The following is a 16,043-nucleotide window of genomic DNA, read 5'->3' as shown; positions in this document are numbered from 1 at the left end:
ATATATACATATATATATCCATCACAAAACATTGAATCACCAAGCAGGAAAAAAAAATATTTTCAAGGCTGTTTAAAAAAAGATCACCTTTCTGTTGTCGTGTCGGCTTGCCCTTCAGCCGGGGCCTCTTCTTCTGGCTCATAGGCCGTAGTGGACACTGTTGACGTGGTGTCTGCTTTTGCAATGGTCACCTCCTTGGCCTTTGAGGCATCCTCGCCACAGTGTGGGCAGTAGCGGGCGCTGTTGACTTGAGTGGCACAAGCTTTGTGGAAGCGGTGGGAAATGCTGGTTTCTGGTTGGCACTCCATGAATGTGCCCTATAAAGAAACAGAATACAGATTCAAAGATCTACATGTGCCACACCTTTCAAGTAGTTCCACTTGTTTTCGCTCAACAATGAATACATATTAAAACCACAGGTATTTTTGCAGTATAGAGATGTGAAAAGTCTATTAAGTGTCGTTCCCTGCATCGGTCTCAAAAGTTCAGCGCAAGTGACACATAAAATTATGTATTCATAATCTTTCTGGAGGATTATATAAAACGCCTACTTTTAAGTGAACCTTTTCTTTCGCTATGAAGAATAGAGCAAAAGGTTTGCTTTAAAGCCGCCCCCTGCAGTAGCAGAATAGGATTTTTAAATGACTTCTAAAATCCTTTTCCTGGAGTACACATGTTCTTTAGTCTTAAACCCTGTGTTATACACAGCTACTTTCAGGTGACTGGACACTGGCAAGAAAAACGAGCTGCAGTGACAGCCCCTATACAACTCTTCCCGCTTCCAGCAAGACTTTGTTTGGTAGCAAGGAATAGGGAGATAATAGGAATAGAGAGGAGGACCTCTCAGATTAGAAAGGAGGGATTTGTTTCTTGTACTGTACTCCAAGAAAAGGATTTTACAGGCAAATCAAGAGGCGTGGCTAACACTGCATACAAATGCTAAGGCCTTGTTCACACCAAATGCAGACCAGATCCGGTCAGGTTTCTGCACACGCAGTGTAGTGGGTTGTGCCGCGTTTTAGATGCGTTTAGGGCCGGTTTTGGTAAAAAAAAAAAAATGTTTTTCTTTTTTAAGTTTAACATGGGCTTTCAGGCACTTGCATGCGTTTTTGCGTTTTAGATGCGTTCCAGACCAGATCCAGAGCAAGTAAAATAGGGCTTGACGCATTTTTGATCTGGATCCGCACGCTGCCATGTGAACTGGAGGTCAAAATACCATAGGAATACATTGGACGCAGTTTTGACCCAGTCTGCACCTGCTCTGGTCCGGATCTGCTCCGCGCTTGGTGTGAACAAGGCCTAACAGGTACACAATGAACAACTGGCAAAAAAGAGCTCAGGAGGTTAGCTTAAAGCATCGTATGCCCAAAATGCCATGGACAGGCAAAAGGGAAGAGCAACAAACGGTTAATGTTGTCTGCGCATATCAAAGCGCAGAAAGGGCTGATAGGGCAAGAAAATGAGAATATGCAAGTAGGCATCCTTGATGTCCACCAAGGCTAACAGGTCCTCTGCTGAAGGGAGGCAATGACCAACCTGGCAGATTTCACACGGAAGTTATGGACCCAAGGAATGAATTGAGATGCTTCAGAACTAAAATGGGGCAAAGGCCCCCCATTAACCTTGGGAACTTTGAAAAGGTTTGAGTAGAAAACCTGAAATATTTCCTCTGCCAGAATGGGAGCCATGACTCCCTGAGAGAGTATCTGTTGTAGAGCAGTGTAGGCATCTGAAATATGGCCTGGACAGGAAGGGGGTTTAACACCCCGTCCACAAATAGTTAATGAATGAAAATGTCCCGAATGAGGCTAAAATATGCTTCTTCCAGCTGACTGGGACAGTTACTTACGGCAGTGCAGAAGTATCCGCAGCCAGGGCAACACTGGTGTTTGACCATCTTCCCCCGGTGGTCCTCACACAACACTAAGTGTCGCACCTTGTTCGATGGTCTCATCACTTCTTCCTTCACCACCTCTCTAACACACCGGCTTAGCTGCAAAACAGAGAGTGCATTTCCATTAATGGTGAACGCCCACTGATGACAATATTAAAGATTCAAACCGGATGGACTTAAGACATTATCGGACTTCACTGACTGCAAACTTGTTTCGGGTCGTTGGCATCCTAAGTAGTGAAGACAGAATTAGGATGACCTCCTAAATTAACAAACTTTAAAACAAAGCAGCAATGGTAATTTCTATATTTATTAGGCCGATAAAGAAAATTTGGCACATATTAAAGAAAACAGGTCGCAATAATCTGATAGCTTTAATTAAAAACATTTTTGCACAGAATTTCTTTTGATATCTGCCCTTTTATAGTCCTTAAATTAGAACTCCAGGAAAAGATTTACACAACGCACTGGGTGCGTAAATGATAGTTAAAAAGCTGTATGTTATGTGTGGAGGGCCACATAATGCTGGTCTTCTGGGCGCTTCGGGAAATGAGAGATGCAACTCTAGCAGTGAAGTGCTCCAGTCCCATTCCCACCCCTACTCACTACTTGCCCAATTTACAAAATGTATTTTTCTCACAGGACAAAAGGCTTTCCGGATTGGAGGAGGAGGAGAGGACGGGGATATGGTATCCCCTCTGCCCCTGTTGTGGAAAGTGTTGAGCTACAGACTAATTGCAATCCAGCAAGGGCTGGGTGACTAGAATTCTCTCAACAACAATCCTGCGTATAGATGTGTATAATCTAGTTCAAACAATGCGACAGGTATACTCTGGCACACAGCAGCATCATTGGTGAAAAAAGCTAATTTCACCAGTTGCCCAAAGAAGATCTTCTTGGATATTTAAAGTCAAACTGTAATTTGTTCATGCAGGACAAAAAAACAAGCCCACGTACAAGTTTAGGAATTTTTATAAAAACAAGTATGCAGAGGCTGAAGTAGATGTACAAAGGCGAGGTAAAAAATAAAGTTTACAGAAGTTGGTAAGGAAGATTTGGAAATACCTATCAGCCCTGTTTCTGAAAGAGAGATGTCAAGTAAACGTCCTGTAGGCAAAGCTAATGGTCCAGGAGGCCTCACCACCTCATTTTACAAAATTACTTAAGTAGCAGCATCTGCATTACTAAACTTGGCTTCCAATAATATTTTAAAGGGCACACATCTTGTCTCTACCAAGCCTGCTTTCATCCAACTTACTTCTAAGAAAAAACATGACATTTACTGAATCTTTTTGGGTGCAAAAATGGAAAAAAGGGCCTCAGTCATGAAGGGGTTAAAGTAGAACTGGTAGAACTGAAGCCAAAACATTTTTAGTTTTTGATAGAGTATGGGAGGTTAATAACCCCTGTCAGTTTTTTTTTTTCTTGCCATCTGTGTCCCATTGGGGAGAGTTCCCTTCATTTCCGGTGTAATGGCCACTACTGGGAGTAAGACAAAATCCCACCAAAACAAGGGAAATCCCTGGTGGTCTGTATAGTGTCCCCATTGGAAGATTTCACATCTATTTCTGTTCTGATGACAACCCAAAATTTGGGATTTTATTTCACTTTCACAGATAACAGATATCTGGACAAAAAGAGAGGGTGAATCTCCCTAACGGGGACACAGACAGCAATAAAAACTTAACAGATGTTCTAACCCCTTGCCAAGCTATACAAAAAAAGAAAAGTTTTGGCTTCAGGTGCACTTTAATAAAAAATGTTTTGTAGCAAAGATGAATTAAAGCTCTTTTAAAATAAAAAAGTAATATTTATTGCATCTATCTATCCAGCTATATCTATTTGTCTATCTATCCAATAAATTTGGGTTTCATGTTGCGTTTGTTAGTGCCAATTCTGGCAGTACGATTCTAAAAGCCAGATTATTTTCAGGATTAACTTCAAATGAGATGCCATTGTTAAACAAGACAATGATGCCCATTGTCTTATTTACTGCAACTGAGCCTTTAGCCATTTGTCTTTGTTCCTTTAAGATAGTTGAAGTTATAATGGTTGGTAAACAGGATCAAGACTGACTATGTTTGCGGATAAGCTTGTCATGAGTCAGAATTCTAAAAAAGCCCTTAAAAGTCTCACGAATTTCTGATTATGAATCCATTTAGAGTTTTAAAATTAATCCTTCCAAGTCTAAAGAGATACCAAGATGGGGTATATTTAAACATAACCTTTGCAAATATATAGGAGTTCCTGTTCCTTATAAAGCTATAACATATTTGGGTATTTTTATTCCAAGGGATCTAAATCAACTATACAACCTTAATTTTACACCTTTGATTAACAAAAATAGGATTTTGTTACTACTGTAAAATCATTTTCTTGGAGTCCATTGAGCTGCTGCCTCCAGGTGAAATGGACACTAGGAAAAAAATAAAAAAGACTGCCACTTTAAGGATATAACCCCCTCACACCTCAAACCTGCCAGCTGTAGCAAGCAGTATGAAAGGAAACGAGGGGAGGAAGCTGTGTTCCTCAATGGACTCCGAGAAATTTTACACATAATCCTATGTTCTCTATCGTCCATTGACAGACACAGCTCTGAAGAATTCTGAGAAGTAGGGATGTTCAAAAGCAGTCCAAAGCAGAAGGGCAGGTAGCATAGAAACTAGAAGAACAAGCTCAATTACTTAAAACAGCCGACTGACTGACGGATAAACCCTAAACATCCAATCAATGAAGAGAAATTACCTTAGGATGAATAGGTGCTGGACAAAGAGAATGTAAAACAATGTCTTCATTTAAATGAAAGGCCGAAACCACCTTGGGTAAAAAGGAAACCTGCAGTCTTAAAACAACCTTGTCCTTATGAAGACCCGAATAGGGTTCTCCACAAAACAAAGCATACAACTTGGAAACCCTTCTAGCCGAGGTAGTGACCATAAGAAAGGCAACCTTTTTGAATAGCAAAAACAAAGAAATTACTCAAACAGGTTCAAAAGGAGGTTTTTGTCAAACAGATAAATTCAAGTTCAAAACCAATGGAGGAAGAGGAGACCTAACAGGAGGAGCCACACGTGGAACTCCCTGAATAAAAGTATCAAGGCATTAGAAGCAAGAGGGTGATCTACCCCAAGTTGAAGGAAAGACCAAATTCGCAATACAGAAAAAGCACTTGGGGAAAAACCAAGGGACTCACAAAAATAAACCTTCCATGCACAATGATAAATGTTACAAGTAGAAAATCTATGAGCCTTAAGCACAGTTGGAATAAGAGAATCTGAAATTTCTTGGGTCTTTCAACACCTGGGTTTCAACAGCCAAGCCATTAAAGTCGGCCACCAAGAAAAGGGGTGAAAAATTGGGCCCTGAGATAACAGATCTGGATGATCTGGAAGAAGCCAGGGAGTGTCTGCCAACAGGTGAACCAAATCGGCATATTACACCCTGCAAGACTAAAGTGTGACAAGAATGACTTAAATTCCCTTGTGTTCTATCCTGCGAAGCAGGCAAGGCAGTAGTGTTAGCGGACTAAAGCCATACATTAGTGTGTACTCATCCCACGGAGCTACTAAGGCATCCACCGTTGAATCCCTCGCACTGGACACAATATATCCACCACATTGTTGTGACGAGAAGCCAGAAAATCCATATTCGGTGTTCACCAGCGGTGACAAAGCTGTTGAAACACCTATGGATGGAGAGGCCATTTGCCCGGATAGAGATGTATGCTGAGAATATCCACAGGACAGTTTTCTACTCTTGTGTAGAATGTGTACCACTGAAATCGCTGGAACCTGAAAGAAGAACTTTCAGCAAAACTTTTCTTAACCCTTGCAGTGGGGATAACCCCACACTGCAAAGGTTTAAATCTTGGTTTTGGTCTCTAGCCAGATGGCTGTCACAGAGCTCCCTCCAGCTCCTCTCTCTCTATGTCCTCACATCCTATACACTGTGTATTGGACGTGATGACTCATTGGCCTTTAGACCGCTGCAGCAGAGGGGGAGAGAGGCTGAAAGGACTAGTCTAAGAGCAACATGGCTCCGAGGATCGGGTGAGTATAACTTTTTTTTTATTGTACTTGAAGCAAGCGATTTGACGAAACTAGGGACAACTTCTCCATGTTCAGAATCCTGCCAATGTCCTCTAATGTCCGCAGCACAGTCTGGACACCGAGTTCCAAAGTGAGAATGTTCTCTAAGTAAAATGTCCTCTAAGTATCCAACAATTAAAATGCACTTGCAACAAAATCTGGAACTGGATCAACAACTTTTGTAAAAACCCTTGGGCTGAAGGAAACCCAAAAGGGAAGAGCCACAAATTAATAATGAAGGTTGCCTACTGCAAAACGAAGGACAGACTGCTGAGCTGGAAATACAGGAATGTGTAGATACACATCCTTTACGTCTATGGAAACCAAAAGAATGTCCCTTGTCTAATGGAGGTGACAACCGGCCAAATGGATTCCATCCGGAATTTGTGCAAATGTACAAAAGCATTGAGTACTTTCAAATCCAGAAACGGACAAAGTCTTCTGCTGGGTTTGGAAAGCGTAAACAGAATTGAGAAAAAGGATAATAAGGATTAACGCTCTGCCAAAGGAAACGGGAATAATAAACACCCAGATCCAACAGACCTTGTACTGTGCAAAAAAGGTTCGTCCGACACTGGAAGCATATTCATGGACATTTCTTCACTAAATTATAGGATCGCTACATATTTACCCATTTAGGGTAAAGAGGGTTGTTTTTGCTTTCATATTAATAATTTTGACAACCACTCTTGTTTGGGTTTACGGACGTTGAGCTTAAACATGAGCTACCAAGTAGATGAAGATTTACCTTTTTCCAGTTTAGTCGTAGAATTAAATGTCAATATAAAGTTACAGAAATGTATCCATACTAAAGCAGACAAAATCTGGAGCAGCTGTACATGGCAACCAATCAGCGCCTCTCTCTCATTTTCAAATCCTAACTAAACAAACTGAAGAGAGAAGCTGATTGGTTGCCATGCACAGCCGCTCCAGATTTTGTCTGCTTTAGTTTTGATCAATTCCTCCCACAGAATTTTATAATCTTATTTACCCTACTCAGATTACATGATCTCACTATTGAGGTGATTGGAAATCACTCATCTCATAGTTCTCCTTTAAGCTAAAATTAGTAATACAGTACACATACTTTGCAATTTTATGAAAAAGTTCTCAGAATAGATCTTAAGAAAGCCTCACTAAAATGGTCTAGAGATTTAAATGTACCAAGTTCTTGTTTAGACATTCAAAAAAGTCTTTCTAATCAGTTACTGACAATGTCTTCTCTGCGGATTGCTGGAAACCCTTCCTGAATACTACTGGATGCAGCTCACCCATAGGAATGAATTGGGCCTCAGAGTTGGTGAGCAGCACTGTAAAATGGAACTTGTGGGGATGACTTCAGTAGAAAGGCTGTGTAACACTAGGTAGGGACACACAGTGAAGATTGCTCAAACAGGGAGAAAGGTAAGTATCCAACAAAGCTAGCTGAATATGGGTAAATAGGAAAGTAAGTATAGTACAACTATGTCAAAACGGAACTTGAACTTTAGTTGTCAGTCTATTAGTAGAACTGTAAATGCCAGGTCCGTATGGCATACTGACCTGGCCAGCTGGAAGCACTTTTGTAGGTCCGTATGCCATACGTCCTTGGCAGCGAAAGGGTTAAAACACATTTTTTATTAGCTTCTGCTGCTCTCTTCACCTGCCTGAGCAAAGTCACAAAACCAATACTTTTGACATTTGGCACATATCAGACAGAGATTAAACAGGACTAAGGACTGTCTCCGCTTCATCTCAGGATGGGTTGCCTGAGTGGTCAATGGCCAAGCCTGAAAGCTGTCACATGGGATAAAGGAAGAGACCTTCAACCAGACTGACTTGACGCTTACACGGGACTTTCTCTCTTCAGATCGGACAGCAAACTGAGCAGCTGATGAAAAAGCGGAAAGTGAGTATACAGTCGGTCAGGTTCAGGTTACAAACCTCTATTTGACCCTACATGGGAAAAACACAGGTTAACTTTATGCTAGCTCAAGTTTTGAAAGCCAGGATCTTTAGGTATGGAGCTTTCCCCCCAAAAAAATGCTCAGTTGATAAAACTCTCCCTGCGAAGTTCCTGACATCTCACCTCCTGATCAGAGCTCTCGACAGCCATGCACCGATCTCCAGCATTTTCCATTACTTCATCCTCTTTTGGGGTCTCCATTCGACAGCTGCAAAGAGGAATTCCTTGAAGCCCATCCAACTCCATGTTGTCAGACCCATTGGGAAGACCTTCAAAAGGAAAGACAATCAAAATAACTCTGCATTAGTAGCTATATAAACAAATATGAAAATGTAGAGTTTCTTACAGCTTTGCTAATGGTCCATTCTTGATAGTTCTTCTAAAAATCTCCTCTGATTTAACACAACTGGTTCTAGTGATCCTAGTTCATTTTATTACTTCATTGCTGTGCTGTATGTGTATAGGCCAATGTAGTTGGATCTGTATGTGCGTTATAATTGATCAAAATTAATCGATTAAAAAAAAATTTGATTAATGGAACACGAAAACTTTAATCATTAGCAGCCCTACTTTATACAGAAAGATAGCGAATCATTCTCTCTATTCATGCAGTTTTTTGGGGGTTTATTTTTGTTTAGGTTCTATGGAGATAGTAGATCATGAAGAGATCCCCAATATTGCTTCATGGGCATACATTTTATGGCTGAAGTTGCAGTTTGGCCCAACAGAGGATTGTTCATTGGGTCAGATTGTAGGTCTACACATATTACAACCTTTAATCTGGTCACACACCAAATTTGCATCATTTCATATTTCATCTAATATTTCACTTCTGCTCAGAAGTATTTTATTTGCCACACACACTTGCTTTTTCAGATTCTAGTGTAATGAACATTGTATGTCTTGATCAAACGTTTATGTGCACGGCAAAAAAAATTTGAATTAAAAAAAAAAAGGTTCCAGAGATCATACACACAACAACCCTACTGTTAACTAGCAAGGATTTTCATTTTGTGAAATTGTTTCCTTTTTGATTCCATTAAAAAATTGATGAGAAGGTTGGATTAGCCATTTTGATAGCCTGAACCAATTAACAAACCCACGAGTGAAGAATCAGGCACAAATAACTGGAAATATTTGCTGAGACTTGTAGTTGTGGAGAAACATATACAGCCAAGTTCTGCACTATAGTATTAATTGCCAAGCAGAAAATTAAGTACGCATCGGGTCTGTCAGAGTGTGCATTTCCAGCAGACACCCCTGGGAACACACCAAGAGAGCCAGCTAAGAGGATTCCATTAAGAGGACAGGACAGAATGTCACGTAAGACATGCTGCACAACAGTCAGGCACTCACAACAGAGGGAAATAATTCAGCAGCCAATTAAAAGAGCATTTAATTGAAGACAATTTGCAGTAAATTTTCATAACGTTAGATACGTTCTTGACATTTCTTTGATTTGAATGTATGCAGCACAATTCCATGTGATGAAATGTAAACCTCCAGCAGCATAAATTCCCCATTTGCATACCCATTATCACTGCATTGGAGAGGGTCTACTTGTGGCTCAGATCACACAGACTGCATTGGCAAGTGATCTCCAGAACCCAGTCTTGTCACAAGCAGGCGTTTGAGGCCAAAGTAGGCCAGTATGTAATTAGGTTTATTAGACTTGTGGCTGGAATTAAATCCAAGCTATTTATTTTTGTAACCTGCTACAGCATATATAACTACTACATATGTCATTTTCTAATTTAATGGTAATAGAATAATTTGTATTAAAAAAATAAATACATTGCAAGATGTTAACTGGCTTCTGATTACAAAGGAAAAGGATTATGTTTGGAACCATGGAGACACACAATTAGTAAATAGGATTTCCTAGAATCCTTGCACACCTGCTCTACAGTCCACTGCCTCCACTAAGAGCCTGAGGTCCAATTACAGGGCAGCCTTTTGCATGCGATATGTAACAGCCCATGCAAATTTCTAACGTGCTCTGTACTGGTAGTTATTTTTGGTTTACATATACACATAAAGGAAAGCCAGAGATAAAATATGTTTCTTATAACGCTGGGACAGATCATAGGGTTATAATAAAGGCAGTACCGTAATACCTTGGTTTACAAGTAACTTGGTTTGAGAGTGTTTTGCAAGATAAGCAAACATTTCTGAAAAATGTTGCCTTGATATACAAGCAATGTCTTGCAATAAGAGCAACATTTTGTAGAAAAGCGCCACCCAAATAAGGCTGTAGCAGTGCGAGCGATGAGTCTGTTTAACGACAATGCAATGTCACATTGGATAGATTCCTTGTTAAGGTTTCACAAAATGAAAAAGATTCCATTGAGTCAAGAGATAGCAGTGATTCCGTTAGTGAAAGTTGTCCTACACAATAATCCTCCTCTCTCTTGTCCCTCTCACACCGGCCACAAAGGTACCGGTAATTGGTTTATTTTTCTTTAAATTTTGTACAGTATTATATTACAGTACAGTATTGTAATCATTTATATGAATATTTTTGGCATGTGGAACGAATCATCTGAATTTCCATTATTTCCTATGGATTACAAGTATGCTGCCGGAACAAATTATGCTCATAAACCAAGGTATTACTGTACTTCCCACTAAATGATTGTTTTGACGGATTTCAGCAGATACTGGAATGTTATGTATACACATATATAGTGCAGAAGCAGGTTATGACATTGCCTATGCATCAATAATTTGGAGAAAAGAAAAAAGGACTAAGACCCAGTTATTTGCTAACCTTTTTCAGATGACAAGATCTCTTTTACTCGTAGGTCCAGAGAATCCAATGACACCTCTGTATATTCAGCGCTGGTCTCTTGACTCTCGCTATCACCTACTAAATGGCAGAAAAATCTGTGTCAGTTCAAGCACAAAGCTGCACAAATCTACTGTACCGGGGCCTATTAGATAAATTGACACATTCCTAGGGAGATGTGCAAGGTGCAGCAGCCAGCAGAGCATAATTTATTGCAGAAAGAATAACCGAAGATGAGTTCTGTTTAAATGTTGCATGTGACTGCCCTGTTCACTGCTTTATTGCACAAGTCTGTTCTACATTATTGTACCAGCTAGTGGACTAGTATACTGCACAGGCTACAATGGCCAAATCAGCATATTCTAAATACCCATTTACCAACGACACAAAAGAAAATTTGAGCCTCCCTGTTGAGTTATCTGTAAATGACCGTTACACTGTTCAGAAGGTGCCATGTAAAACTAAACAAACCCACTCCAGCCAATCCATTTTCCTCCAGCAGAATCTGCCAGGGAATATTAGCCAGGGTCACGGAGAGGTCTCCTGAAACAATGGCATTAAGCGAACATTATTTATGGCTGTACCTTAAAGCCATATCAGCTCAGTGTTGTGGTCAGCATGCCAGAATATTTTCAACTGTACACAGTCTCGCTTTTATGGCCGACGTCCTTTCACACTCTATCCAACTGTTTACCCAGGACCTCTATAAGGCTTAGTTAATAAAAATTCTAAGGGCACAGTGACCAATTAGAACCCACCATGTACTGATTTTACATGAATTCTAATTTATATGGATTAGCATCATACTTCCTGTTCCCTACTGCACTATAACCTCAAAAGGATAACAATCTCATAATGCCCATCTTTATTGTATGCTACAGAAAATGATGATGTCATGTAAATACGAGAATAACAATATTTTCAATCAAAATGAACAAAGAGGCAGAAAAGCATACTGGGCTGAAAGAATTAAAACCTTTGACAAACTGGACATAAGGCAAAAAAAAGAAAAAAAATAGGTTAGGTAACTGGCTTATTTGCGTCCTGCTGGGTTAGGCGACACCCATGTCATATGCTAGCACTGCAGTTTCTAAAAGGCTCAGGACAGCTGGAATCAGAGAAAGCTCCAGGGCTAGTTTGCTCATTCATCACTCATCTCCTGAAGCCTCTATATGACCCACTCCACTAACACTTCTAAGGTCTAATGGCCTTTCTATGCCAGGACACAAAGTCAATGTATGTTTTTTATTCTTTGTGAAGGACATATATACACAGTTGCCACGAGTGAAGACATTAATTTAAGTGCAATTGTCAAAAGAGCTTGTCATCGATTGCAGAGATTTTCCTACATGCTGACAAATCACTGAGATTGTTCAGCAACTACTCACCTTTGTCCATATTAAAGGGAGACATTGTTTCAACATGTGTGCACAGGATTTCATCTTTACCCGAGATGCACAGTAGGGTCCTGCACTCTTGGCCACAACAGACTGAAAATCGGGACTTCTGTCATCTCTTCAAACTCTTTCCTCCCACTTTAATACCTTTGATCATCCCTTTTTGGGGTCTGAATTTCTATGCTGCTCCTTTTATTTAGGTTTTGGTTGAAATGAGTTAGGTCTCGTTCACACCTAGGCGTATTGCATATGCGCGTCTGTCGCGCGACCGTCCGAAGGCTACTTGGCTGTATCCCAATGGAAACGCGCAACAAAACGGCCCAAAGTAGTACCTGTACCTTTTCAGGCGTGGGCCGTTTTGTAGCGCGTTAGGGACGGGCGGAAATACGCCAAGGTGGGAACGAGACCATTGAATACAATGGGATTTATATTTTTGAGCGTTTTGTAGAGCGTTCGTCGAGCGTAGAACGCGCTACAAAACGTTCAGGTGTGAACGAGGGCTTAGGGTTGGATCCTCCTGCCTGGCCTTAATTGCGGTCTGTAGACCTATAGAGGAGAGATTTCCATTTGCAGTACAACCATACTTAACTTTATCTGACATGCACACACAGCTTGGACTGGATGGACCGGTCTCTCTTTTTCCAACTTACTTTTTCTACCTACCATATAACTATGATGATCAAAGGCCTTACTGTGCCCAAAACTTTGCAGTTCCCCTTACTAAAACAGTATTTGTGGAATCCTCTGACCTCACTATATAACTACCACAGATATATTTACCTGGATTGGCCTTTGCTTTGCTCCTCCCTCTCCTCGTCTTTGCAGCGTTCATCCATGGGCTCTCAGAATGCCCTTTGTGCTTTGCCTGGTTCTTCTTTTGAAGACTGGACTCTGAGCTCTGTAACAAGAGAGGTAGGATCAGCCTCCTGGAACATTTTAAAAGTAAAACCTGTGCTAAGAGAAATTTGGAGGCTGACAATACTGACCACCTCGTTCATTGCTGTCATGTTGATGCAGATGCTAAATTACTTTCTGGAACAAGTACCCAGACAAGGAGATCTGGATTGCACTAGATTGCATACTTGTTTCAGGGCCGCGACTCCCAAAATATTTAAGCCAGAAGTAGTTCACTATAAGCAATCTACATATTTCTCGAAGTACAAGTCTCCTTTATAGGAAAGCTACAGTGAATTACCAATGAGAACCCATTTTAGGTCATTTTTTAAATATTTATCAGAAAGCAATTTTTGATGTGGCTTGGACAGATTTTCTTTTTTTGCTATTCAACAATTTCCTTTTTTCTATAGGTCTGTAAATGCTACAGTACTTTTTCTGGTATATAGATAATGATTACAGGAACCATTATCTATATACCAGAAAAAGGACTTAGCACCCAGCTGAAATAAGCCTAGTTAAGCTAGCCATATATGGCTTAAATTTCGGCCAATGCCTGCTGAATTGGCCTAAATTCAAGCCATGGGTAGCCCTGTTGGTACCACCTGGCTTGACAAAACTCAATTTAAAAATTGACTGAGTTGGGTAGAAAATTATCACCCGAATAGTGAATGCATCCTATTAGATGCAGTCATTGTTCGGGCATTCAGGCAGCTGCGGGTGTCTAAATACAATAGCTGGCAGTGCAGATACCTTCAGCCACGCTGTTTAGCATGGAGAGAAGACTCTGTTGATTTTGTCTTGTTCAGCCCACAGGGGTCAGTTCTATCTTGCTATGAAAAGAGACTAAAAGAAGCTCACATCACTGTGCAGAACTGCCAATGTAATGAGCAAATAGGTCTGCCTCTATCTAAATAATTGACATATTATGCTTGATAAGGGATTTTTATTATTAACACTCAAAGATTATTTATATTAAGCTGATGAAATTTGCAGCTTATAAAAATGTAAAAAGACTGTTTTTCCTTTAGCAGTAAATATTGCATTTATTTACCTCCATAACAAAGAAATTACCAAGACCTGTTATAATTATAATTGAGATAGCGCCATTATCTCTGCTGCCGTTTTTGTTTGAAAACATGGAATGAGTTAGAATTCCCCTTTAATATGCTTCTATTATAACTGAAATTTCTATGACTGGACAATAAAACATGGAAAGACAATCTCTTGATGTCATAGGAGATATATTAATGCTGGCTTGTTTAATCAGCAGATGACCCCGAGATTCGCTATGAAACTAAACTAAATCCATTATACAGAGTGGCCATATAATGCTATTATTCCCAGTCTAATTCCTCTTCATATTAATAACTAAGTGGGGTACCGAAAGACCCACTCCAGCACAAATATACACTCAGATGATCAAATCTAAATAATGAACCACAACATGAATGTCAGTCTCAGTTTTCTTGTAAATAAACTGGTTATTTTGTAATTTCTGTACTTCAGTGTTCAAGAGAAAAAAAGGAAACTAAAAAGGGCTGATGGTTGCACACTCCAAATGGGCAAAGTGATCACATTTCTTTTAAGGGTTTAGTTAACTTCAGTTATTATGTCCAAAGGAAAAAAATCTGAAGTTGACCAATATACATTTCTTTACAACACTCACTAAATCTGATTCATTCCCATCCTCTTCCTCCTCCTCTTGTGATTCCATAGATTCTGCTTCTTCATCACCATCCGATTCCAAATCATCCACCTGCACCACACACAGAGAATAATATTTTATATCTAATTACAAACCTCATTCCCCTGGGCTCCAATCTAAATAGAGATACCCAATAGTAGATGAAGCACCCGTAAATTCATATCTGGCTTACGCTGGTAACTTCTTTTAAAAATGAGGCTAACTTCTGTTTTAGAAGTTAAAATATTATAATACAATTCATTAAGTTATTCCATATGGTGTTTGGCCCACATACATCTTCCCTGGGCAAGTCTGGGTTTCTCATGTGCCATAATTAAAGGGATGGGGTAGGTTGTATAAACCACTATAAATCTGTTACTCTCTAAATGTTTACCAGGGTCAGTATATGAATAAAATAGGAGTAGGAAATAAACTTTAGAGGAACCCTGTAACAGATGTAATATATCATATAAAGACATCTGTGTTTCAGGAGCAGTTTTAATTAGGCCTCTTATGTTGCAAAGCAAGGTTTAGCATACAGGGATTCTAGGCAATGGCCGTAACATTAAATAATGCTAGTTTGTTCTAATTGTAATAAATGGAGTGTGGTACATTGGTTTAACCTGCAGATGTCACCATTACAACTACAGTCTCCAAAAATCATATGTTCAAAAGCTAGACCACTGCCAAATCCACAGTAGACCAAAGGCAGTCCTATAAAATGTTATGTGTGCAGTCCAGGAAGGTCTTAATACAGCTGTGATGGTCTATTAAAAGAATAAAATTCCTTACACTAACCTTCTTTAGGCCGTCTGACTCTGGTGTTCCGTCTGATGGAGCTGGAAGATCATCCTGGTGCTCAGAGATGCTTGGCTCACCACTATGGTAATCCTCCTCTTCAGCCTCCTCTGAGTCTTCTTCATCAGAGTCCATCTCCATGTTCTCACCGTTTATGTGTGGCATCTCTAACTCCTTGTCACTCTACAAGATGACACACAAATCACACTGTGAACATTACCAGTATTGTATGACAGGATAGTTCAACAGGAAATCTTCCACAAGAAAGTCCTTAAAGTGGACCTTTCATTAAATGTATAAGTTAGTATCTTTTATACCCCAACCCTCTTTTTTTACATTTCATTTTACAAATACCTGTTTTCAAAATGGTTATGATTTCCTTTCTTGGTCTCTTACCTAGGCGTGTGTGACATAGCCCCTTCTCTGCCCGCAGTCTTCTGGGATACACATCGCACACCCCAGAAGGCTGAAATCTTTGGAGAATTTGTGCCTGCATAGACAATGCCATGGCAACCAGTAAACAATATGACAGGTAGCTGGATCTTATTCGAT

General features: G+C 40.0%; 1 protein-coding gene across 1 annotated transcript in view; it reads right to left on the bottom strand.

The window, feature by feature from the left end:
* Positions 1-16,043, bottom strand: part of EHMT1 (euchromatic histone lysine methyltransferase 1) — a 124,831-nt gene that overhangs the window by 40,235 nt on the left and 68,553 nt on the right. Inside the window, exons 6-13 of the mRNA XM_018565416.1 lie at positions 15,492-15,674; positions 14,676-14,765; positions 12,893-13,010; positions 11,474-11,479; positions 10,698-10,796; positions 8,051-8,196; positions 1,850-1,993; positions 88-317 (exon numbers count right to left, since the gene is read on the bottom strand). Coding sequence (XP_018420918.1) covers positions 88-317; positions 1,850-1,993; positions 8,051-8,196; positions 10,698-10,796; positions 11,474-11,479; positions 12,893-13,010; positions 14,676-14,765; positions 15,492-15,674 — 1,016 coding nt within the window. The remainder of the gene's footprint in view (positions 1-87; positions 318-1,849; positions 1,994-8,050; positions 8,197-10,697; positions 10,797-11,473; positions 11,480-12,892; positions 13,011-14,675; positions 14,766-15,491; positions 15,675-16,043) is intronic.

This window comes from Nanorana parkeri, unplaced genomic scaffold (genome assembly GCF_000935625.1).
Source record: "Nanorana parkeri isolate BGI_ZX_2015 unplaced genomic scaffold, ASM93562v1 scaffold845, whole genome shotgun sequence".
Taxonomy (NCBI): Eukaryota; Metazoa; Chordata; class Amphibia; order Anura; family Dicroglossidae; genus Nanorana; species Nanorana parkeri.
Note: the sequence above shows the minus strand (reverse complement) of the source record. Positions and strands in the feature narration are given on the sequence as shown.